Below are 24,632 nucleotides of genomic sequence, written 5' to 3'. Positions count from 1 at the left end.
GTTGTGCTACCATCACAATCACCCATCCACAAAACTCTTCATCTTGTTATACTGAAACTCTACCCATTAAACGATAGAACTGAATTTTAACTAACAAGCCTGTTCCAGCCAACATCGGTAGTCAGTCTCTTAGAAAATGGTGGTCTCTCTGGTGGTTGAAAAACTGAACTTGAAATGGCTGTCTTTGGGGTCTGGACCCCAAAATGTGATATTCAAAAAACCAAAAAATCATGGTCAAATGCGTTTGGAAAACACTGAGTTAAAACTAAACAGGTTTCTTTGCTGCAGGACTTCTCAGAGCTTATAAAATGCTGATTGATTGCATTAGGGAGAGAAATGTAGAATCCAGTGTTTACGAAACTCCTCTTCATAGGAAACCCCTCAAAAACCTCAGTTTGGGAAATTCTGCTGTAAGCAGTGAAAGACCATGGAAAGATTTGGAGCTGTTTAGAGAGATCAGGTTTTTATTTAGAAATTCAGTGTGGGGACTGAGGAGTGAGGGAGGGATGACTTTAAGATGAGAAACAAGGAGACCATTTGGAAGCCTGTTACAGTGGTCCAGGGTGGAGGAGATACTCCATGAACCATGTAATTGTAAGGGGTACAGGAAGGGCTTAGGGATTCAAGAGGCATTAGAAGGTGGAATCAATAGTAGACTGAACTGCCATCAGGAGGGAGGGACCTACGTCAACAACCAGGTTTCAGGCTTCAGTCGTGTCTAATCAGTTGGGTGTGAGGCTCTGGCATCCAGGAGAGGTCTATGCTGGGGATGTATTTGAGAGTTAGGCAGGACCGTATGATGGTGCTGAAGTCTCAGATGCATGAACTCATCACCAGGTCAAAAGTCTAAGAGGGAGAACAGGACTGTGGATGGAACCAGGGGAACATCGGCATTTAAGAAGTGGGTGGGATGGAGTAGTTGGGAGAAGGGGGAGAGGCAGGAGAGCGGGGGCCCTGGAAGCCGAGGGAGGAGAGTGTTTCAAGAACAAAATAGTAACTCCCCCGAGTGCAAATGACAACAGCAGAGAGGTGTTTTTACCTGTCAAATTATCAGGGTTTTTACCTGACACATATGTGTACACACACTCTCTTTTAATACAGAGAGCATTGGCTGGAGTGAAGTAAATTGAATATATTCATACATTATTTTTGAGAGTGTGCATTGGTATAAAATTTTGTAGGTCAGTTGACAAGTATCAAAAACCTTAAGTGTGCATCCTTTCTCCCCAGCAGATCCACTTGTAGAAATTTATCCTAAGGAAGTCATCATGGGTGGGCACAAAAACTTTTTACAAGTAGTTTGTCACAGCGTTGTGTACAGTGTTTTAAAAATTGTGAACAAAATACAAGGTTGGTGAAATAAATTATGTTGATATGATGAAACAATACTTTGCAGCTAGCTGAAGTTATGCAAGTTATTCCTCAGGCATGGAGGAATGTTTCTGATATTTTTGTATCTTTTATATATATATATACACACACACATATACACACACCGTTGTGCAAAGGAATAAAGACACCAACGTTTTAATAGTGCTGTCCCCTAAGATTAAGCAATTTTTATTCTTTGTACTTTTCTGTAGATCTCAACCTTTCTACAGTCTAAAAGCATCCCCCTGAGGCAGAAGTTGTCCGTAACCTTTGCCAGTGGTTACAGTAGTGTGGTGGGGAAGGAAGGCGGAGTGGGATGAGCTAGCGTAGATGAATGCAAGGAGCTGGGCCGGGCAGAAGGCAGCTCAGGTGGAAGACCTTGGTTCTGGTCCCAGTTCTGCCACAGCGTTCCTTGACCTCAGCCTCTGAATGCTTCAGTTCCTTTGTGACATGGGGATGCTGACTGGTCGCTGGTAACAGTCAAGTGCAGTATTACACGTGATCACACTCTGTAAACTGTACAGTGCATGGAGAACATGTTATTATCGTTACACTTAAGATGTCATTGCCCTCATCTGCAATGCCATTTCAGAGTCTTCCTCTTGTGTCACTGTGTTGTTTTCTGGGAGGGTGGGCTCAGTGAACTGTTAAATCTCTACTAGGTTTAAACCACATGTCTGAAGTTCTTTATGGCTTAGGGCCATAAACAGTTCTTCTGGGGTCCAAGTCCTCAGCTGAGTAATGATTTCCATTTGTCCCTGTTAACTCAGTGCTTGTTGTGTGTCCACCCTTGTGCTTGGCCCTTTAGCAAACATAAGATAAATAAGTGTTTAGCGATGTGGAATCTTACTGAAGTACCTAGGTTAGCGCTGAAGGAAATTCCCTTTGAGAACTGGACACTGAGGAAAGTGCTGGAGTTTGGAAAATGGATGAGTAACCTGGTTGGTTAGAGTAGGGAACAGAGGGCCAAGGAATGAACCTTGAAGGGCATGTTCTGTTGGAGCCTAAGAAGGGAGGAGACAGCTTAGCATTCCAGGGACCAAAAATCCTAGACTGTCCAGACAAGAAGGACTCTTGGACATCAGTGAGCCTGACTGATCACCTCTAGTGAGCCTGAGGAAACGGAGGCCCAGAGTGGGAAGGATCCCAGTTGGGGGCAGAGCCTGGACTGTAATTCAGGGGTTTTGATAATGCAAGTTAGTCCTTTTAACTTCATACTTTGATATGTTACGTCAACTGAGTATATTGAAAAGAATTTTGATTTGATTTAGGAATTTAGAACCTCTCTGCTTGGACACTCATGCAACCTGATTTAAAATCCGATTCTACCAAGATTCCTCAAATTTCTTGAGGACATGTGGAGTTGGGCAGGAGAGGGTAGGCACAATTACCTGAAATTTTCTAAACTTGTAGTTTCTGGCCAAAGTAAAAAATCTAATAGAGGAAAGAAAGACAAATACTTTGTTTCTAATGGTTCCCTTTTCCCAGGCTTTACCAGCAGTCCTGTTTGTTTAGATCTATCTAGTACATCCTAAAAAGTGAGCGGCTTGGGGATGAATGAGCAGACAAGGTGATTGCAGAATAGCACCTTTCAGTGAGGAATAATCTAAGAACACATTCCAGAGGAATTATTTCTTCTAAATTCATAACGTCTTTCACATTTAATGTTTGTGTTGGCTGTACTTGGTATCTTCTGACCGAATCCAGATTTTGGGTTCTGGTCTGATGGCTCCAGGAAGCCCCAGGACAGCACTGTTGGCCTTCAGTGGTGTTTCCAGACTCTCCAGCTGGATGTCCCTCTCCCACTGCAGGTGTGCCTTCAGCTTCTCATTGCTTTCAGCTTTTGACTTAACGGTTTCTCACTGGCAAGTTTTGTGCATGGTCTTGATCTCTCTCCTCCCACATGTTTACTTCTTAATGATTCAGTCCAGATCTTTTTACTGTCCTGAGTTCCTGGACCCCTTTCTTTAATAATATTATCGACTGAATTCAAATAGAAGAGTCTAGGTGACGTCAATTTCAATGATCTGTTTTTCTCTACTATTTCATTACCGTGTATCCTGCAACAGTTGAGCAAAAAGTACACATGTACTATGAGAGAGAAAAGAGGGGTTTTGATTTAACCTCAGAGGTTTGTGAACTGCTTCATCTGCTTTCTCTTGACCCCAGGGGACAGTGGCAAGGCCAGGTCGTGACCACAGCATGGGATGGTGCTTTGTACACCGACTCCTTTATTACAGCAAACCAAGGGGCTTATTAGTTAGTGTGTCTGCTGTGGGTAAGAATCATGACAAGGCTGATAAATCATGAATTTATCCCTATTCTAAAAGAATCCACAGATGGTACTAAACCTATAAATTATATAACTGTTATCATGGGGTCAAGCATCTGTATGACCATCAAAGATATTTTTTTTTCAAGGTTAACTGTTATTGTATGTGTGTGTTTATTCCCTTTTTAGCACGAGGTAGAACTAACATCGAACTTAGAGAGAAATTCATCCTACCTGAGGGGGCATCCCAGGGAATGACCCCTTTCCGATCACGGGGCCGAAGGTCCAAACCATCTTCCCGGGCAGCCTCCCCTACCCGCTCCAGCTCAAGTGCTAGTCAGAGTAACCACAGCTGTACGTCCATGCCGTCTTCTCCAGCCACCCCAGCCAGTGGCACCAAGGTACGTACAAGCTGCAGTGTGACCTCCTTCCCCGCTTCCAGCTTTGCGGATGTCCATTGTTCAGTGTAGCCCCCGAAAGACCCCAGTGAGGAGAGGCACTTGAAGACATGCAGACCAGGCTGGCCAGGCCCTAGTGGTACACAGATCCGGACCTTTAACATGACTGAAGAGGACATTATTAAATAGGAACTCGGGTTGTTAAGTCCAAAGCGCTTCTTTCCACATATTCCCATTTTGAGTTTGAGCCCATCTAGTTACTAATCTTGAAAATCCAGGCACTATCTGTGCTGCTGGAGCTAACAGAGAAGTTTGTTGTTACGACGGGTGATGGATGAAGAATGCTGTTGCCTTTCTGCCTGGTCCCTTTCATCCCGTTGGACTGATGTGCATTTTATTTTGTCTTCTATTTCTTTAAAATTTAGTGTCTTCTATTTATTTATTTTTTTATGTTCCCAATTTGCTCCCTTTCTGTTCCATTTTCAATTATTCCCGTCCTTCCCTTTGGATTTCCGTTTCACAGACTCCACTTCAGTTCTCTCGCTGTTATGACAAACCCTGGTTGGTAAACAGTAAAGCTGGCACCCCTGTCAGGGACAGCCACTATCCTGACCTCCAGCTGCCCAGCCCCGAGGTAGAGTATGGCTTTGCTAAGGACACAGTCAAGACCAGGCCCTCGCTCATGCCGAGGACTTGACCAGCTCTTCTTCCTGACACGAGTCCGTGCTCTTTTCCATCTCTGTGGTGCTTGCTCTCACAGCTGATTCATCTCGTCCAGTGTTTTTCAGGGGTTTCTAACTCGGATTCACCAAAATTGGAGATAATAAGAGATGCCTAAGACTGGATTGTTTAACAACTTCCTAACAGTCTTTAGAATGATATTTGCTCAGGGTGAGAAAAAATGGTCATTTGTGGTGATTTGTTGATTGATGTTGTTTATAATCAGGCCTCTTGGAGCCTCCAAACGTCATATCTGACACAGACGAGTTACGAACACTTGAAATTCAACGACGGTGCATGTTCAACAGTGTTCTATCTTTGCTTAGGACAGAAGAGTGGCTGGTGCCCCCGCCCCCCGCCCGAGCCACATCCCCGGGATGGTGGTATCGCCACAGTGGTCCGGGTGTGGGTGCCGTCTCCTTCAGCCACACACAGTATCAGTGAACACTGCTCTGAGGCTCAGGTTTTAGCTTCGAATTCCTTGGCCTAGGCACTTGGGTTTCTATAGCCTTGATTTGAATACATATGCCAGCAATGAAGCATGTTCAAGTACAGTCATTAAAATGCCCAAGTACTGTTGGAAGAGCAGTGTTTCAGAAATAAAATGTGGACTACAGGCTTGTGTGATAGCACTACAATTTGCATTCTAGCTCCTGCTGGGAAACATTGGGTTCTTGTGCCGCAAAAGGTAGCGTTGCCTTTAGTCATGTAAAGCTTCAGCCAATAAACGCAGGAGGTACAAGAAGCCAATGCCCAGGAATGGACTTGCTGCTTTGGGATTCATCCCACTCCAAGCTAAACCTCCAATTCAGAAATACATCTGGCTTAGAACATGATCTGGGGACCCACTGACACTAAAACCCCACAACTCAACCTGCTTATCCTGCTTTTCTTCTCCTTAAATGGCTCCAGTTTCATGAAAGTCTCAAAAGTTCTAAAATTTTTAATGTTTTAATTATGAAGTGCCAATTCTCATGGGATTCTGATGGATCAGCATTTTTGTTTCATCTTAAGGTTTTACCTTTGGTTTCATTTCATTTCGAGGTTTCATCTTTCCTTACCCACTGGTGTTCTGCAGGCTGTGTCCTGACGCGGACGCCCAGCCCGGCATCTCTGGCGCCACGTCTTCCCAGCAGCAGTAGCTTCTGAAACTGGTGCTCTTCCTCCTGTGTGGGCCAGGAGGGTTTGTGCTGGAATGTTAATCCCTCTCTGTCGCTTTTGCTCTTTCTTTATAAATTGAAGATATAAGAAACACCATGCAATGAGTTGCTTTACTCTTCTCTTTGTATAAACATCTTAAAAGTCCTGGAAAACAATTTACACGATTGATTTCAAAGAAAAATTGGAATAGCATGCTGTGGCATGAGTGATACTTAAAACAGATTTAAAATATTCTTTCTCCAAATTAAATCTTTAAAAAAAAATACACTCAAATGGGAAATGGAGCTCCTATCAGCAGCAGTAATGATTATGTACATCTATCCAGCTCTTCTCCAGTTTAGGAAGTGCTTCCACACATGACTTATTCACTCAACAAGTTTTTATTGAGCCCCTCGTCTGTGCCAGACGTGGTATTAAGTGCCAAGGGTGTGACAGGGAACAAAACAAAGTCCCTGCTTTTGTGGAGTTTCTGCTTTAATACAAGAGAGTCAGGCAACAAACAGGGAATTTTCCTGGGCTGTTACAGGAGGAACAGCCAGGAGGCCAGTTGCAACGGTGGACTGAACGAGAGGGAATGTGGTAGGAATGAGGTCTCAGAGGCAGGACCCTTCTCTGGTTTCCACTGGGAGAAGTGAAGGCACAGATGCCAATTTAGATAAGCCAAGAGCCCAGACCCAAGCTCAGTTCTTCTGGCCCCTTGTTCAGAGCCTTGTTCCTGATATCACAGCCCCACTCATGTGTGCTTCTCCTAATCACTTATTTGATCAAGCCAAGTAATTTAATCTGCATTCTGCCAGTGCGAAAATAGATCTTTACTTGACTGAAGTTACTGCATCTATCTAGTAGGGATTGGAGTAATATTTGGATCTCCATGTTAAATATTTGGGGTTAGAACTCATATGTCACATTTCTAACCCCAAAACTTTGATACTTGGGAGTATTTGGATTTTTTTCCTTTACTCATTTACCATGTTTCTGTTTGTTATAACTACTATAATCTTACCATTTGAGGATCTTTTTTTTTTTTTTTAGTAGAAATTTGTCGGTAAGGTAAAAGGTATTGGAAGACATTTTAAAACTTTTAATTGGGACATGAAACCTTTATTTTGGGAATCTTCAAAATACATGACCTAGGACACTTTCAAAATAAATCTTTGTTTTCCTGGACTTTTAATTGGCTTTTCAATTGATTAGTCATAAGGAGGGCTTAAGTAGACCTTTCAAAGTGGAATTTCTACCAAAGATTACACCAAGTAAATATGACCTTTTTATTTTTATTTTTTTTAAGATTATTCCGTCAACAGGCAGCAAGTTGAAACGACCAACACCAACTTTTCATTCGAGTCGAACATCGCTTGCTGGCGATACTAGCAATAGTTCTTCCCCAGCCTCCACAGGTGCCAAAACTAATCGGGCAGGTAAGTACCTGCCCCAGCACTTCTGCATCAGGATGAGGGTGAGGGGAGTGGCCAGGCTAGGAATTTGGAAACAGCAGCCTCTCAGCAATGCTTCACTGCTCCCCAAGGAGCAAATAATGAGAGTAGCACTGAGGTGTGATGCTGAAAGACAGCCCTGCAGATATCCTGCCGACCTTGACTTCTTCTCCTGTCAGTACAAGTAGCTCGAACCTTGCCTTCTGACAGCAGATGCTCTCACAGCCAAAGCCAGACCACCTGTTCTCGATCAGAAATGATAGTATTTGAAAGTAGGAGAAAAGGGCCTCCTGCAGCGGGGCCTTCCTCAGAAGCCCGTGCAGTATGGGACCTGGCAGGTTGCTAGTAATTTTTCCGACACCCCATATTTATTATCGCTGCCGGGGAGCTGAGGAAGTCAGGGAAGGATTACATCTGCTCACCTGTTGATGTTCCTTTTGGGAGCCATTTCCTGCTCTCTGTTTGCCATCCCTTCGCCCCCATTCTCAGTCTGCCCATGCAACTACCAGGCGCTCTCCTCTGTGCCGAGGCCATGGGACAGCCCTGCTCGACTCCACCATGGGGCGTGTGAGCTAACAGTGCTGCTGATAGAAGCTGGTTTCTAATTCTCAGGATGCTTCTCAAGTAGAAGCACAAAGCCAGAAAGGGTTTCAGCAACTTCTGTGTAGGTGAGAGGACCGGCGTTCAGAAAGGCTGTGGTTTGCCCAAGGTCACACAGCATATCAGGTGGTATTAGGATCAGAACCCTGGCCTCTTGTGACCACCTAGAGGGGTGGGTTAGGGAGGGTGGGAGGGAGATGCAAGAGGGAGGGGATATGGGGATATATGTACACGTATAGCTGATTCACTTTGTTATACAGCCGAAACTAACACAACATTGTAAAGCAATTATACTCCAATAAAGATGTTAAAAAAATTAATAAGTAATAGGAGATGCTGTACTGCAGAAGTTAACACAACATTGTAAATCAGCTATACGCTAATAAAAAATTTTAAAAAATAAAAAAAAAGAACCCCGGCCTCTGGTAACTTGTTTCCCCCCGCCCCCTCCAATGCTGTCTCTATTAAAGTCTGTGGCTTTATTCTTAAATTCCAGACCCTAAAAAATCAGCCAGTCGCCCTGGGAGTCGGGCCGGGAGTCGGGCCGGGAGTCGGGCCAGCAGCCGGCGTGGAAGCGATGCCTCTGACTTTGACCTTTTAGAGACGCAGTCTGCTTGTTCAGACACTTCAGAGAGCAGTGCCGCAGGGGGCCAGGGCAGCTCGAGGAGAGGGCTAAACAAGCCTTCCAAAATCCCCACCATGTCTAAGAAGACCACCACTGCCTCCCCCAGGACTCCGGGTCCCAAGCGGTAACACTACACAAGCACCCCCAAGCCTCTGTCCACTTTGAATCCTGCTCCACACATTGGGTGTATATTTATTCTGAATGGGAGAAGTTATATTGTTAAAAGTGTAAAAGAATAATTGTGTTATGAAGCTGCCTTATTTTTTTTCTTTTTGTAAGTTACTATTTTCATGTGAATATTTATGTAGATAAAATTTGCCTCCTGGTAACCCTGTAATGGATGGGGCCCAGAAATGAAATATTTGAGAAAAATAAGCGAAAAGATCAAGATGCAAATGTGTATTAAAATTTTAAAAAGCCTCTAAGTAGGGTTTCTGTGCGGTGCAGGGTTGTAAACCTGCTTTATCTTTTAGGATTATTCCTAAATGCATCTTCTTTATAAACTTGACTTGCTGTCTCAGCAAGATAAATTATATTAAAAAAAAAATAAGAATCCTTCAGTGTTTAAGGAACTCTTTTTTTGTAAATCATGGACACCTCAATTAGCAAGAACTGAGGGGAGGGCACTTCTGACTGCTTTTTCCATTGTTTTTAATATTGTGTAATTTTAGCTGAAGAGAGGGAACCTCATCTAGGTAATGTTTGCACATGATACAGCAAAAGGAGTTCATTGCAATACTGTCTTTGAATACTGTTTCAGTACTAGGTGTTTAAAGGACAAATAGCTGCTAGAATTCAGGGGTAAATATAACTGTTCAGAAAACGTGAGAACATTGGGGTTTTTAAGAGTCCTGGTTTATAACTTCCTATCCAGCCCAGCCACCAATAAGTCCTGTGCTCACCGGGACCCAGGCCGTCGGCAAGGGGAGACTCCTTGGTGGCATCATGAATTACAGATTTGTTTATCTGCATTTTTTGCTATTTATTTAAAATGGTCGATCAACTTCCCACAAACTGAGGAATGAATTCCACAAGCCTATTCTGAAAACGTGGACATAAAACACTCGCTCGTCCTTTAAAGGAGTTCACCAGCACACTTGTTAAGAAGTCCCGTTTGCTTCTTCCGTCTTTTCTTTTGTGCGTAATAAAGTTAGCTGACCAAGTGATCATGAAGAGGGGCTGTCTGGGGCTCCTGGTTTTTAGCTGCTGTTCCTCTTCAGCTCCGACCACGTTGCTGTGTGATTATCTCAATTGATTTTAATTGAGGCAGAAACTGAAGCTCTACCAATGAACTGTTTAAAACAAGACACACTTTTGTATTAAAATTGCTTGCAGTAACAAATATTTTGTATTTCCTGCTTTACTTCTGAACCATTACCTTATGTGTAACATGACTCTTTTAGGTACTTCGGTGCATTATTCAGATCCAGATATCTTGATGGATAAATTATGGAGCTCATTAATAGATTTCTTCTTATATATTTTATCCTCATTAATTTTATTTAACAAGGGAACAAAGGATCAGACTGTTGTTATGTAAATCTGTAGGGCTATCTGGCCCACTTACGTGATTAAACAAATAACCAGTATGTAAGAAGATTTTTGTTTTAGAAATCACAGATCCCGGGTTTTGAGAGAATGGGGCCAGATTCTCACAGTATGCTGATATTTCTGGTTAAGTGGTAGAATTTCAGAGGTAGAAACAAAATTGGTCATCAAATCTTACCTCCTTTGTTTTACAGAAGGAGAAACGAATGAGAAAGTGGGTGAGAAGGTCATCTGCCTGAGATCACATAATGAATAAATGGCAGAAGAGGACCTTGAATCTAGTCCTCGGCTCCCTGTCCAAGTCAGGCAGTTCTCTTCCCTCCAGTCCCTGGTTGGCTTTATAATATTTAGAATGGCCAAATATTAACTAATTCTGATGACAGGAATTAGACTAAGAAATAACTAGGGAACTTGAGAGATAAGAGGGGTTGAACGTCAGCCACCTGTGTTCTTCATCATTAGGCCGTACTCCCCTTGTGATAGGGAGTTTGGTGAGATGGACACATGTTTGCCAAAGCTGTTGGAAGCCAAATACCCAGATTAGAAGGAATGTGCAGCCTGATGGATTCTGAAGGAAGTGCTTACTGTATTCTCCATGGAATTGGTAACTTCAGGCTGCCAGAACTTTGTAGGGTGGCGTTTCCACCCAAATCTGCTTCCCCCTCTCGGCCTTCTGGCTGCAGAAGCATGCTGAAAGGAGCTTGACCTCCATCTTCTCAAAGTCTGGACCGTGGTCACTTGTTTTTCTTACCAAGTCGTTCAGGCTTTCCCTCAGTCTTTGCAACAAAGCTCAGCTAGTGGTGCAATCTGCAGGAAGTGTATTTCCATTCAGTGAACACCTGTGTGCAAGACCATGTGGGAAATATAGGGATGGCAGGAAAGGGGTTAAAACTGCAGTTCTGTGATACAAGTGCTAAATTAGTAATGCAAACTTGGTGTCTGCTAGGATAGAGGAGGGCAGGTTCTGGGGCTTTGAATAACCATAGCTAACATGTATTGAGTGCTTCCTGTGTGCCAGTCACTGTGCTAAGTGCTCTGTGTACATTCTCATGTAATTCCCATCACAGTCCTACAATCGTGAGCCTTACTGACAGATGAGAGACAGCCTGAGAGAGGTTCAGTAACTTGCCCAAGGTCACAGAGTTGCCAGGTGGCTGGGGAAGCCCTTGTTTGACAGACTTTCTCCCAAGACACCCTCCCCATGTCAGTTCCCATCCAGTTGAGGAGTTCCAGGATTCCACTCACAGATCGCCTGTCCCCACTTCCTCTGCCCATCCAGGCAATTTGCCGGCCCCTCTGTCAGAGCACAACCTCTGTTTTGCCTTCAAAAAGACTGCATGTTCACCTGTCACCCCTGGGGTGACCCTTGGGAGCCACTAGAGGGCAGGGAGCTGGTCAGCTTCATCTCTGGCTCAGGCCACAGCACGGAGCAGCACCACTGGTTTATGGGAATGTGAAGCCATTGTTTAAAGGGCACAGCCATCTTCACTCATCCTAAATTGAGATAAATGACTTCTATGAATCAGACCAGCACTGGGCTGCTTGCAGTCTTGCTGGGAGGCCAGCAGTTTACGATACACAACTGGAGAATTACAGGCTAGATCTGAGACCTCCAGTGATGTATGGGCTCAGGGAATGCAGAAGGATGCCCAGGGATAGTGAAGGGGGCAGGAAATTCAGAGACCCTGACCAGCTCTGACAAGGGAACACCCCCTTGACTCTGCCCCCTGCCTCTGCATGCAGTCACCAAGCGCTGTGGACTTGCCCTCCTAAGAGCCTTCTCCTCTGCCCTCCATTCCTCTAATGATTCTCCATTAGAGGATCATTGTCAACATCCCCCGACCCCTCCCATTACTGTACCTGTCTCCAGCTGTGGGCCCTGACTCCAATCTCCCTCCCTCCAATCCATAGTCCCCTCTGCATCCAGGCTCTGGTCTTTTCTTGAGAACTTTCACTGGCTCATCTGTGGCATTCTCATCCAGCTTCAGCAGCCTGGTGGAGTTTTACCTGTTGAGTAGAAGGAAGACTAGGCATGGACTTAAGTCACCATCAAATGATTGGATTTAAGATTTGATATTTTTTAAGTTTGAAGTGATCTTGGGGAAATGTGAATTTTACTGGACATCATACCTTTATTTTGAAGTTTAATCTTGAACCCACGTTGGGACGCCGTAACCATCTGCTGTCCAGAGCCCCTCACCTGGCCATTTGCCCCCCAGGCTCTCCAGCCTCCACTGAACAGCTCACCTGCATGTGCCCACCTGCTGCAGCCCAGCTCCAGTGTTGTGTGACCTGAGGGAAGTCCCTTAACCCTTGTGTGCCTCAGTCACCTCGTCTGTTAAGTGAGGTGGGGGAGGGGCGGTTAGGTATCCACCCAATGACAACGTGTGAGCACGAAGAAATGGTACAGAACACGGCTGGCACATGGACGGTGCTCACTGTCACCTGCCACTGTTATGCCCCTTGGAGTCTCGGCCTTCGCACAAGCTATTTCCTCTGCCTGGAGCATTCTCCTCCCACTGACCTTTCCTTCAACCCAACCAATTCCTTCCGGCCTTCAGAGCTCAGTCTAAGTGTCTCTTCCTCTCAGCGCGGCGCCTTAACCATAAACGAATAAATGCGGTGAGAAGGCGCCTAGGGAAGAGCAGGGTGTGCAGAACGGGTCTAGTCAATGGAGGAGTTTCCGTGAGGAGCCTTCTCTCGCAAGCCGCTGAGGGCCGTGACAATTCAGATGCGCAAAGGCTCAGGAAGGGCACCAGAGCTCCTTGACCGGCGGGAGGCGGGAAGCGGGTTCGCGTATCCCGCGCGCACCGGGGTCCGAAGGGCGCCCAGCCAGACCTAGTGGTGGCAGTGCGGCTGCTGGAGCTGCCGGGGCGGCCCGCCGGAGGCGCCAGCCGGGAGCGCGCGGAAGCCAGGCGGGTGGGCGCTCCAGGAGCAGTGACGGAGCCGGCGTCAGGTGTCCGGAAAAGAGCTCCCAAAGGCGCATGCAAGGGGACTGCGGAGAAGGCACCAAGAGGCCGGCGAGGAGCTGCGGTGGCTGGGAACCCGGGCCCGGCTGCTGGCAGAGGGATGCGCCCCACTCTCGGGCCTGCCTGTCACCCGCGGGGCCCCTCTACCTCTAGACCCGACTGAGGCATTTCCGGTCCTGGAGCGACACTCGTGCACCAGGAGGGGCTGCGGGGTCACTCCTCAGGCCGGACCGAGAGTTGGGATGCCACCTGGGCAGGGTGACCAAGGACACGCCCCGCGGGAGGGCAGGGTCCGATCTCCCCGAACCGCTCCGCTACCCTGGGTCCCCAGGCCGAGTCCCCGCGCCCGCCCGACAGCGCGGCCAGCGGCGGGAGGGGAGCCCAGGACGACCTCGAGGCCCCCGACGGCTGGGCTAGGGATTCCTCGCCGACCACCTACCCACCTACCAGCGGGTCGCATCTCAGGTCGCCAACACCTGGCATCCGGAGCCCCTTCCTGGGGCGTCTGTTCCGCGGCCTTGGTCCCGCCGCTGTGCCCCCATTGGTCGGGTCCGGAGGGGGCGGGATCCGACGGCTGCAAGTTGGACTGAGAGAGGCCACCTCGGCCCGGGGCGCGCGGCACAGACTGAGGGTCCGCGCCTCCCGGAGCCCGGCGGGAGCTCGCTCTCCGCCTCTGAGCTGAGCTGCCTCGGCAGCAGCCGGACTGTCTGGCGCGGCGGCACAGACTAGCCGACGATCCCCGGTCCCCGGAGGAGCCCTTGCCCGAGGAGGTGCGGCCCCATCCGACTACCCGGAGCCACGACAGGCGCCGCGGGCCGGGCGCTCTAGGGACCGCGTTGCGTTCGCGGGCGACGCCCGCCCCGTCCCGCCGGCCCCAAGCCCGGCCCGCCGCTCGCCGTCGGGGCGGCCCCAGCCCCGGGCCCGGCCGGGAGCGGATGCGCGCGCGGTGAGGCCGCCCAGGTCCCGCCATGGCCGCGCGCCCCGGGCCGCTCTGGCTGCTGGGCCTGGCGCTGTGCGCGCTGAGCGGCGGCGGCGCCTCTGGCCCGCGCCCCTCGCCCGGCTGCCCGCAACGGCGCCTGGGCCCGCGCGAGCGCCGCGACCTGCAGCGCGAGATCCTGGCGGTGCTCCGGCTGCCCGGGCGGCCCCGGCCCCGCGCGCCGCCCGCCGCCGCCCGGCTGCCCGCGTCCGCGCCGCTCTTCATGCTGGACCTGTATCGCGCCATGGCCGGCGACGACGACGAGGACGGCGGGACCCCCGAGCGGCGCCTGGGCCGCGCCGACCTGGTCATGAGCTTCGTCAACATGGGTGAGAGCGGGCCCGGGGTGGGCGGCGGCGACCCCGCAAGAAGGCACGTGGGGGACGGCTGGCCGAGGGGCCCCTCGGAGGCTGGGCGCGGGCTGCAGGGGCGTGTGCGCCACCTCGGGCAGGGCGAGCGCCCTGCTGGGAACGGGGAATCACCTTGTCGTGGACAAGGTACCGCGGGAGGGTAAACCGCCCGGGTCAGGGCAGCGAAGTCTCAGGGGGGTGGGGGGTGGTGAGCTGCTGATCCAGCAGGGACAGATGAGGGATGTGAGTCCCAGAGGCGTACATTCACCCGCGGCCAAACACACCCGATGGTAAGATTCACGTAGTGTTGGGTGGACGCGGGCAGTGCCAGGAAGACAGTCTGGTCCTGGGAAGGGAGGCAGATGAGTAAACAGAGGCTGTGATGCTGTCACGTTGATAGGGGCAGTACTGAAGAGAGGGACAAAGTTCAGCGTGGAAAACCCTAGTCACATCATCAAAGCACCAGAGTAGAGATGAGGACCCAGCTGTTGTGAGTCCACAGCAGCCTCTTCCCTGGGCCACGTGGGGGTGGGGTGCTGCTGCGGGGTGGGACGGTGGAGAAGGAGTAGACTCTGAGCTCAGCGGGGCAGGGACTGTGGTCTTGTCACCCTGGGCTCACACCCGGGACTTGGCTTGTCATGGAATGAGTGTCCAGGCCATTGAATGACCTGATGGGCAGCTTGGACTCTCTTTGTTCTCCCACGTAAAGCCCAGCTTTTCCTCTCTGCAGAAATTATACTCCAAATCGTGGAGCCATTTACCCTTAAAGTTCTCAAAGATAACGTTTTCCATTACTAAACTCTCTTTAATCTACATTCATGAACATATGTCCCCCACCTGCTTTGCCTCCTGTCTGTGGCCAGTGAGGGGCAGGAGTCTGAGCTGAGGCAGACACTAGGCTGGACCTGGGGACCCAAGGACTACAGCTCAGCCCCAGGTGGGGAGAGCTGTGGGACCCAGAGCAGGGAGAGGACCCTTGCCATGGTCACCAGCCTCCCTTCACCTACAGCACCGCTCTTAACCCTCCCAACAACCCTGTTAGCGACATGATATTCATCCCCATCTCCCAGATGAGGACAGTGAGGTTCAGAGAGGCAGTGTCTTGCTCAGGACAATGTGGCCTCTATGTGGCCAAGCCAGGACAGGCCCAGGTTGTTTGGCCCTCCATCCAGTGCTCAAGGAGGTGACGTTTCTGTGTCAGGAGGGCAGGCTTTCAAGGTGGAGAGAGCTTTCAGAGGGATTTCGGCAGAGGAACCCAGGGGTCAGAGTGACAGTAAGTTTTGTGGGTCTTCAGCCATTTGCCTCAAGGAGGCCCGTCCCCCCCAAACCAGAGCTCGTGATGGGCTCAGGTGGGGGAGCGAGCAGCAGGAGGCAGCCGTTAACCTCTGCGGAAAGCCCAGTGCCAGGCACAGGACTTGGGCTGGCGGGTTCTAGATGCCACCTTCCTGGTTAGAGGGCAGGGGTGGGGACTTGGGACAGAGGCGACCACATGTGGAACTGAGGCTGGAGCTCCGTGCTGGGGGCAAGCTGACCCCGGGCTCAGGACCAAGAAGAGCTGTGGATGCAGTCACCCTGAGAATGCCTCCAGGGGAGCCGTCCATCTGAGTGAGTCACCGCCTAGCCCATGTCCCTCTTCCCCCAGCATCCCCTGGGGCAAGGGGTGCACAGCCCTGGTGGGAGCTGCTGCTGTGAGTCGAGCAGCACCCTGAGCTCAGGAGGAGCTGGTTGCCCTCCAGCTTCTGCTCTGTGATCTTAGGGAAGTCCCTTGCCCTCTCTGAGCCTCAGATCTCTGCTTGTAAAATGGGGCTCCTCAGAGTTGTTGTGTGATAGGTTGATAGAGGGGAAGGGGCAGAAAGTCAGCCCCCTTTTTAGGGTGAACCTGGCCCTGGTCAGTGCTGATACCAGACCCTCCCAGCTGCCGCTCAGCCTTGGTGTGGATGTGATAGAAATGTCCCCACATGTCTTATAGACATGTGAAACCCAGAAACAGATTTTTAAAGTCAGCCAAAGGTGTTTCTATCTGTTTTTGAATAAAAACTAGCATTTGAAGTTCCATAGTCCTATAAATACTCATTTCACCCATGCAGCAACTTGGGAAGCTGTTTTACCAGCCTCATTTCATGGGCTCAGAGAGGTTAAATAACCAACCCAGGGTCACACAGCACATCCATGGCATCATCCAGGCTGTGGATTCCAAATCCCAGTTTCTTCCCACACCACCTCTGTGTGTTTCATGAAGATCTAAAGCCTCTGACACTGTGGATTAACAAGCAGATCTTTGTTCAGTGGAAGCCTGGCCTGTGGGCAGTCCAGCCAGCTGTCTGAGGGCCTTCTTTATTCTCGTGTACTAATCGCACTAGTAAAACTCCTTCAGTTCGAGTAGTTTTAACTGGTAATTACCTAGGCTGATGTGGGGGATGGAACCTACCAGGATTGTTTCCTCCTTTGGAGGCCCCGGCTCCAGGCCCCTGAAGGTCAGCGGCCCCTGAACCACCATGGAGTCTAACAGCAGTCGCTGTGGCATCAGCGCCCACGCCGAGGCTCCCACACCTGTTGGCTCCAGCTCCACCTCTGCTATTGGCCTCATCAGCTCCTGAGAAGCCAGCCGGGCCTGGTGCTTGCCGGGCCCCTGACCGTCAGTGGCACCTGTAGGACCCAGAGGCCTGGGCCTGCCGTCCAGGGGTCAGGCCTCTGCTTTTGAGCAGATGCTTTAGGAGCCGTGTCGTGACTGACAGGGCCTGTGTTGGGGGCCAGGGCTGCGGTCAGAGCTGGGCCCTGCCTGGCCTGCCTGTCGATCTCTGCCTGTGGACTCTTGGCTCCCCTTGGCCAGGACACAGTGATGGGGCCAGTGCCCTCGAGGAGCAGACGGAGCCTGTCCCTGGTGCCGCCTGAGCTCAGGGGAGGAGGCCCTGATCTGGGAGGCAGCGCCCAGGTTCTTGTCCCTCCTGGGCCTGCCGTGGACTCCTGCACGTCCCGAGCCACATCCCTTCCCTTCTCTGGGCCTCTGCTTTCCTGTCCAGTCCACAGCGATGGTGTCAGAAAAAAGAGGTGCCTCCCAGCCCCGGCCCTGTGGCTCCTCGGAGGCAGCTTCTCACACCACCACCCATCCCGCCGCCCAGCTCGGTGTGACTGGCTGGACCCCCGAGGGCCTCAGCCGGCCCAGCCAGCCCTGAGGGAGGAATGAGGCAGCAGAGACCACCTCTGCATGTTCTTGCTGAGCCCTTCTCCGCCTCCTCTCCTTGGAGCACCAGGTGCCCATGCTCTAGAGTGAGAAACTGAGGCACAAACAGCACTGCAGGCAGAAGTGTAGCCAGAACTGGATGGGCCGTCTTCACTTTGGTCCTGACCCTTCCCTGGACTGGACTGATTCACTCCCGTGATCCTGGGTGGCTGAGGACAGGGGTGGGGATGAGCTGAGGCTGTTGGATTCGGGAGACGCAGGGCTCAGTGCGAGCGAGGGACTTGGCCCGGGTCCTGCTCAGCCCCCTGACCTTCCCCTCCGTGAGCCCCAGGGTCACTTTCTTTGGTTCTTTAGTAGGCAATTCTTGCATATTTTCCTGAATTCACTCCACAAATTGTCATGTAGTACCTGCTCTGTGCCAGGCTCCCTTCTAGTTCCTGGAATATAACAGGGAATGAAACTAAGTCTCCCCTTGTGGAGCTGACCTTCCAGTGAGAGAGAGAGACAGATAACTGTACATCAGCCACAAGGTGATTTTCACGTGGTCTTGACAGTGACGCCTCTCTCTGGAAACCGGGAGCGGATGGACAGTGGGAGGGCAGGCAGGACTGGGCTGGGGGTTCTGGGCTGCGACTCAACAGAATTTGCATCTTGACTCCACCCACTACTCTCAGTGTGATCTGGATTTTCAGTCCACCTCTAGGAACCTCAGTCTTCTCCTCTGTAAAATGGAGATACTCATGGTACCCACCCTAGGGGCTGTTCAGGGATTGTGTGAGATGACACCCAGTGATGACCACATGCCCAGAACCTCCATGTCTGTCCTTTCATTTCATCTCACATTTACTGTCACATCTTTCTTTAAAAAGAGGACAGTGAGGGGGCTTCCCTGGTGGCACAGTGATTGAGAGTCCGCCTGCCAATGCAGGGGACGTGGGTTCATGCCCCGGTCCGGGAATATCCCACATGCCGCAGAGCTGCTGGGCCCGTGAGCCATGGCCGCTGGGCCTGCGCGTCCGGAGCCTGTGCTCTGCAACGGGAGAGGCCACAGCAGTGAGAGGCCCGCGTACCGCAAAAAAAATAAAAATAAAAAGAGGACAGTGAGGTTCAGGGTAGTTTGGTGGTTTTCCCAAGGCACACAGCAGGTTGTCTCCCTGCCTGCACATCCTTTGCTCTTGTCCTACACAGAAGCTGCCTCTCCCCCTGGCCCAGGGCCCATCATTAGGTGCAGTACGTGCTGCTGAATTGGACTGTATTAAATGTGAGCATGTGTTGTAAACTAGGAACGTGATTATCTTTGTTTTGGGATTTATAGAACTGATGCATATTCATTGTAGAAAATTCATACCGTATAGATTCATTATAGAATTTCATGATAGAAAATTCAGACCATATGTCTAGAAACATATAATATGGAAGCTCCTAGTAATCCTCTGTCTACCTCAGGGAGAACCAATGTTTAGTCCTTTAGCTTAGCCCTTCCCCAGCAACCAGCCCTGATATTTTATCAATTTGTGTTATTCTTTTTTACAAAGTGGAATCTAAATGCCCACTGTTTTGCCATTTTGTCTTTCACTTAACAATAAATCCTTTATCCGTCTTGAAAGTGACTATTAAGTGACCACATTATTTTTCTTTTTATCTATCTACCTTTTATTCATTTATTTTTATTTCAACTTTATTGAAGTATAATTGACATATAAAATTGTAAGTTATTTAAAGTGTACATCAGGATGATTTACTATGCATATACATATAACATTCCCCCCATCTAGTTAATTAACACATTCATCACTTCACATATGTATTCTTTTTTGTGTGTGAGAACATTTAATTTCTACTCTTTTAGCAAATTTCAAAATGATATAATAGTGTTATCAACTATAGTTGCCATGTTTGACATTAGCTCCTCAGACCTTATTCAACTTACGGCTGAAAGTTTGTACCCTGTTACCAACCTCTCCCTATTTCCCCTACCCCCAGCTCCTGGCAACCACTTTTCTACTCTTCTGACTTTTTAACTTTTTAAAATCCACATATAAGTGATATCATGAAGTATTTGTCTTTCTCTGGCTTACTTCACTTAGCGTAATACCTTCAAGTTTCATCCACGTTGTCGTAAATGGAAGGATTTCCTTCTTTCTCATAGTTGAATAGCATTCCCTTGTGTGTGTGTGTGTGTGTGTGTGTGTGTGCACGCGCGCGCACGCGCCTTATCTTCTTTATCTATTCATCTGTAGATGGACACTGAGGTTATTTCCACGTCTCAGCTGTTGTGAATAATGCTGCAATGAACATGGGAGTGCAGATATCTTTTTTTAAATTAACATATAATTGACATATAATATTATATCAGTTTCAGGTGTGCAACATAATGATTCAATACTTGTACATATTGCAAAGTGACCACTACCATACCTACACTTTTTTCTCTTTGATATCCTGTTTTTATTTCCTTTGGATATATATCCAGAAGTGGGATTGCCGGATCATATGGTGGTTCTATTTTTAATTTTTTGAGGAACCTCCGTATTATTTTCCATAGTGGCTGCACCAATTTACATTTCCACTAACAGTGCACAAGAGTTCCCGTTTTCCCACATTCTCACAAATACTTGTTATCACTTGTCTTTTTTTTTTTTTTTTTTTGCGGTACGCGGGCCTCTCACTGTTGTGGCCTCTCCCGTTACGGAGCACAGGCTCCGGACGCGCAGGCTCAGCGGCCATGGCTCACAGGCCCAGCCGCTCTGCGGCATGTGGGATCTTCCCGGACCGGGGCACGAACCCATGTCCCCTGCATCGGCAGGCAGACTCTCAACCACTGCGCCACCAGGGAAGCCCCGCTTGTCTTTTTGATAATATCCATTCTAACAAGTGTGAGGTGATAGCTCATTGTGGTTTTGGCTTGCATTTCCCTGATGATTAGTGATGTTGAGCACCTTTTTATGTACCTGTTGGACATTTGTATGTCTTCTTCGGAAAAATGTCTATTCAGTTCCTCTGCTCATTTAAAAAATTGGATTGTTTGTTTTTTTGCTGTTGAGTTGTGTGTGTTCTTTATATATTTTGGATATTAACCCCTTATCAGAAATGTGGTTTGCAAATATTTTCTCCCATTCAGTAGGTTGCCTTTTCATTTTGTTGATGGTTTCCAAAGGTATTTCTCTGTCCAAGAGTTGAAGGTGGGTCTCTTTTCTCCAAAACTCTGTTTGGCCACCAGAATGGTGTGCCCTGTGAATCCCTGATGCCTGGCTACTCCTCCCCGCCCCCATCTTCACAGTCTTTTCTCACCCTTCTGAGATAAATGACTACTATTGCCCCTAGGTGACAGAGGAGAAGTCTAGTCTCAAAGAGTATAAGTGACTGGCCCAAGGTCCTAGGTGCCCAGATCCAAAGGAGCAGATATGAAAACTGGGTCACAGCAGTGAGGAAGGTTGGCCTTGGAGGTGGGAGAGCACAGTGGGGAAGACCAGGTTTTAATTCAGGGTCTGTTACTTGAGATCTGTGAGATTTTGTACAGGTTACTTGAAGTCTCAGCATCTCAGTTTCCTCATCTTTAAAATCAGGATAATAGTACCTGTACCATAGTGCAATGGTTATACAGGTTAAGGCATTGAAAAACTTAGCAAGTGCCTGGCACCGCTCAGTAAACAGTAGGCAGAATTATGCGGAAGAGCCTGCTGTGTTTGTCTCCCCTCCCGCCCCCATCATTTACTTGGGGACCTGGAGCCGAGTGGTAAGAACACGGTTCCAGGATCAGATCCCCATTCTGCCACTCGTTTTTAGTGGATGCTGCGGTGCTCCCCAGGTATTCTCTTTGGGACTGCGTCACTTGTTGCACCAGCTGCTTGGAGGGTGGGCTGCTGACGGCTGGGTCCTTCTCTCGACATCAGTCCACCAGCTTCTTGCTCAAGGTTGGGCACCCTCCTTGAGGGCACCCCACATCCTGGCTTATTGGGGTATAAATGCCCAGCCCCCTTGCCTCAAGGAGGGACAACTGTGAAGGGCCATCAGGCCAGAGCTCCCCGTGCAGATGGGCTGGGCTGGCCCTTTCGTGATCGCGTCAGCTGTTCAACTGTGCCCACTCCTGCTTGTTCCCTGCAAGAACACTCTCCACTAAACCTACCCACTCAGCCTGTTGCCCAGGAAGTCTGACCTAAGATATATTTATATGACTTTTGTGTAAGTTATTTACTGCTGTGTGCCTCAGGTTCCTCATCTGTAAAATGGGAGCGATAATAGTTCCTGCCTCCTAGGATGGCTATGAGCATTAAATGACTTACTCTATGTAAAGGGCTCAAACAGTGCCTGGTAAATGCTCAGTAAATGTTAGCCTGGTTTGATTGTTTGTTTGTTTTTAGCCCAAGTCCAGCTGGTTAGTGACAAGACCAGAAGTAAAACCCAGTTATTTCCTTTAACTGCTGGCTCTGCCCCCTGAGCCGCAGCCGTTCCTTCAGAACAGTCTAGGGCTCTGAATACAGGAAGGGTTCTGGGGAAGCCAAAGGCTGCAAGACCCAGGTATGGAGAAGGTTGGATCCTTCAGTCTGAGGTCATTGCTTCACAAACACTCCTGGGAACCTACTGTGTGCTGTTGCCCTCCCTGGTTATCTTGGTGCCCACTCCAAAGCACGAGCCCCAGCCTAAGATCCGCTCATTACAGTGGGAAAGATAGGCCCACAGACAACTCGATGTAAATGATTGCAAAGTGGGAGAAATGGCCATTCCCCCACGCAGATACGAGCATGAAGGTTCAGTGCTGCAGAAGACAGACCAGGTCGCTCTCTCATTTGTGGGGGATGAACAAGGCCAGAAGAGGGGGAGGAATGAATGGCCTCCTGGCTGGGGGACAGAGAAGGCTTTGAAGGAGGTGGCATTGTGCTGGACCTTGAAAGAAGGGTAGAGCTTAGTCAGAAGCGGGTGAAAGGAGGTGTCCAGGCAGAGGGGAGGCATGGAGGTGAAAAAGCTCTCAGCCTGTTCTTGGAACTCCAGTTCCTCAAGTGAAAATCCACTCATGGCTTCTCCTGATTGGGCTCCTTCTGCGTGTTCCTTCTTGCCAGCCTGGCACTCGGCGTTTGACATTCTAGTCCAGCAGGACCCTGCGGTGTTCCCTTGACATGTCCCCAACCTGATGAGGCTGTGGATGGGGAGAAAGAATGTAGACTTTGGAGACAGACACACCTAGACTCTCATCCCACCTTGGGGGCTTCTGGGTGTGGTCTTGTGCAAATCAGTTAACTTCCTTGGTCTTCGGTGTTCTCAGCTATAAAATGGGGTGAAGAATGCCTCTTTCACAGGGTTGCCGTGGTTGCCAGCCTCCAGTATGGTTCTCAATGATCCCTGCCTCCTGGTTTTCACACCCTTATGTCCTCCCACACTGGGCCAGCGCTGGTCTATGTGACCAATAGGATGTGACAATAGGGATGCTGTGTCACTTCCAAGATTAGGTTATAAAAACACTGCAGCTTCCGTCTTGGGTTCTACCTGCCACCCCCAAGATGACTCATTCTGAGGAAAGGTCATGTCGTGAGAGGTCCACATGGGGAGTCTTCTACCCTCAGCCACAAGTGTGAGCTTAGAAGTGGGTCTGTTCATCCCAGTCAAGTCTCCAGAGACCACAGCCCCACCTGACAGCTTGACTGTCACCTCATGAGAGACCCTGAGACAGAGCCACCCAGCTAAGCACCTGTATTCCTGACCCTCAGAAACCATGTGAAATAGTAAGTGTTGGTTGTTTTCAGCTGCTATATTTAGGGTAATTTGTTACCCAGCAATAGATAACTAACACAGTTAGGTAAACATTAACAAAAATGGCCTGTGTGACGTGCCCAGGGTGGTGCCTGGCATACAGTTCAGTGCTCAAAAAATGGGAGCTGACACATTATTTCCCACCTCCGTGCTTTGCCTCGGTTACTTTACTCCATTTCTGCTTGTCAGAATTCTTCCACCACTCTCAACTATGTTTCCTAGAAAAGTGTCCTCTGACCACTCCTCCCCAAGGCACCTCCACGAGCGCCCTCCACCTCGATCATCTGTATTTCTCTTAGGAATGGAGTTGCTTTCTGCCTGTCTGATTCGGGGGCACGTCTAGTCCCTTTTTCTCCTACCCACCCCCCGGCCCTACTAAGAAACTATGAACAACCTCAGAACAGCGACCAAATCTGACTCTGGGCCTGGACGGGTGGCACATAAGCAGGGCCAGCCTCTCATCTTTTTTTTTTTATTATTGCTTTTTTTTTTATAATTTGGCCATGCCACACGGCATGTGGGGTCTTAGTTCCCTGACCAGGGATGGAACCGACGCCCTCTGCATTGGAAGCACAGAGTCTTAACCACTGGGCCGCCAGGGAGGTCCCTCCAGCCTCCCCGTCTTTGCAGATCACCCTGTCCCTCCCCTGGGACCCGAGTCCCTGAAGGGCCCTGCCTGGAGAACAGTGGCCTCAGCAGGCCACCTCTCAGGCACCTGTTGATGGAAGAATCTTGTGGAGAGGTGATTCCCCCATACCAGTATCGCCACCCAGAAAGTCCAGGGCCACTCATTTTATATGGGCTCCAAGTCTGCAAGTCCACGTGAAGGGCCCCTAACTTGACACGTGACCCCAGCAAGTCTCTGCCCCTCTGGGCCTCAGTTTCCCATCTAGGCAGGGTTGCCACGAAGGCCTTTCCAGCTCCCACAAAAGAATGTGTCCCCCACCCTCCCTGCCCACTGATGGGGCTCCTCCAGGGCTGAGGCACAGGGCGGGAGGACACCCGCCACTCCTCACGGGCACCCATTCCCCACGGGAGAGAGGGGATGTGTCACCATGACCACGTCTTTCTGGAAAGCCCCACAGTTCAGGTCTTTCCCGGGTTTGAACTGGAGGAACCGCATCCTTCTTGCTCACATCTCCTTGGATCTATGTTTGGCCTTGGCGGGCTTGATGTGGTGCAGTGGGCAGGTTGTTCCCTTTTAATTTGGGCTCTGAAGCCGGCCGAGGCCTGGACCAGTAATTATAAGCACAGAGCCATTTATGGAAACAGCTCTTGAAAAA

General features: G+C 49.5%; 2 protein-coding genes across 3 annotated transcripts in view; both read left to right on the top strand.

Moving 5' to 3' along the window:
• Positions 1–9,135, top strand: part of MACF1 (microtubule actin crosslinking factor 1) — a 239,454-nt gene extending 230,319 nt beyond the window's left edge. Inside the window, exons 98-101 of one of the 2 annotated variants that reach the window (XM_060307542.1) lie at positions 3,833–4,044; positions 4,565–4,675; positions 7,211–7,340; positions 8,452–9,135. In XM_060307542.1, coding sequence (XP_060163525.1) covers positions 3,833–4,044; positions 4,565–4,675; positions 7,211–7,340; positions 8,452–8,708 — 710 coding nt within the window. In that variant the 3' untranslated portion in view covers positions 8,709–9,135. The remainder of the gene's footprint in view (positions 1–3,832; positions 4,045–4,564; positions 4,676–7,210; positions 7,341–8,451) is intronic. The other variant, XM_070045508.1, reaches the window with a different exon arrangement.
• A 4,930-nt stretch (positions 9,136–14,065) lies between these two features.
• Positions 14,066–24,632, top strand: part of LOC115859428 (bone morphogenetic protein 8B) — a 34,761-nt gene continuing 24,194 nt past the window's right edge. The window contains exon 1 of the mRNA XM_030868353.2: positions 14,066–14,402. Coding sequence (XP_030724213.1) covers positions 14,066–14,402 — 337 coding nt within the window. The remainder of the gene's footprint in view (positions 14,403–24,632) is intronic.

This window comes from Globicephala melas, chromosome 1, assembly GCF_963455315.2.
Source record: "Globicephala melas chromosome 1, mGloMel1.2, whole genome shotgun sequence".
Classification (NCBI taxonomy): domain Eukaryota; kingdom Metazoa; phylum Chordata; class Mammalia; order Artiodactyla; family Delphinidae; genus Globicephala; species Globicephala melas.
Note: the sequence above shows the minus strand (reverse complement) of the source record. Positions and strands in the feature narration are given on the sequence as shown.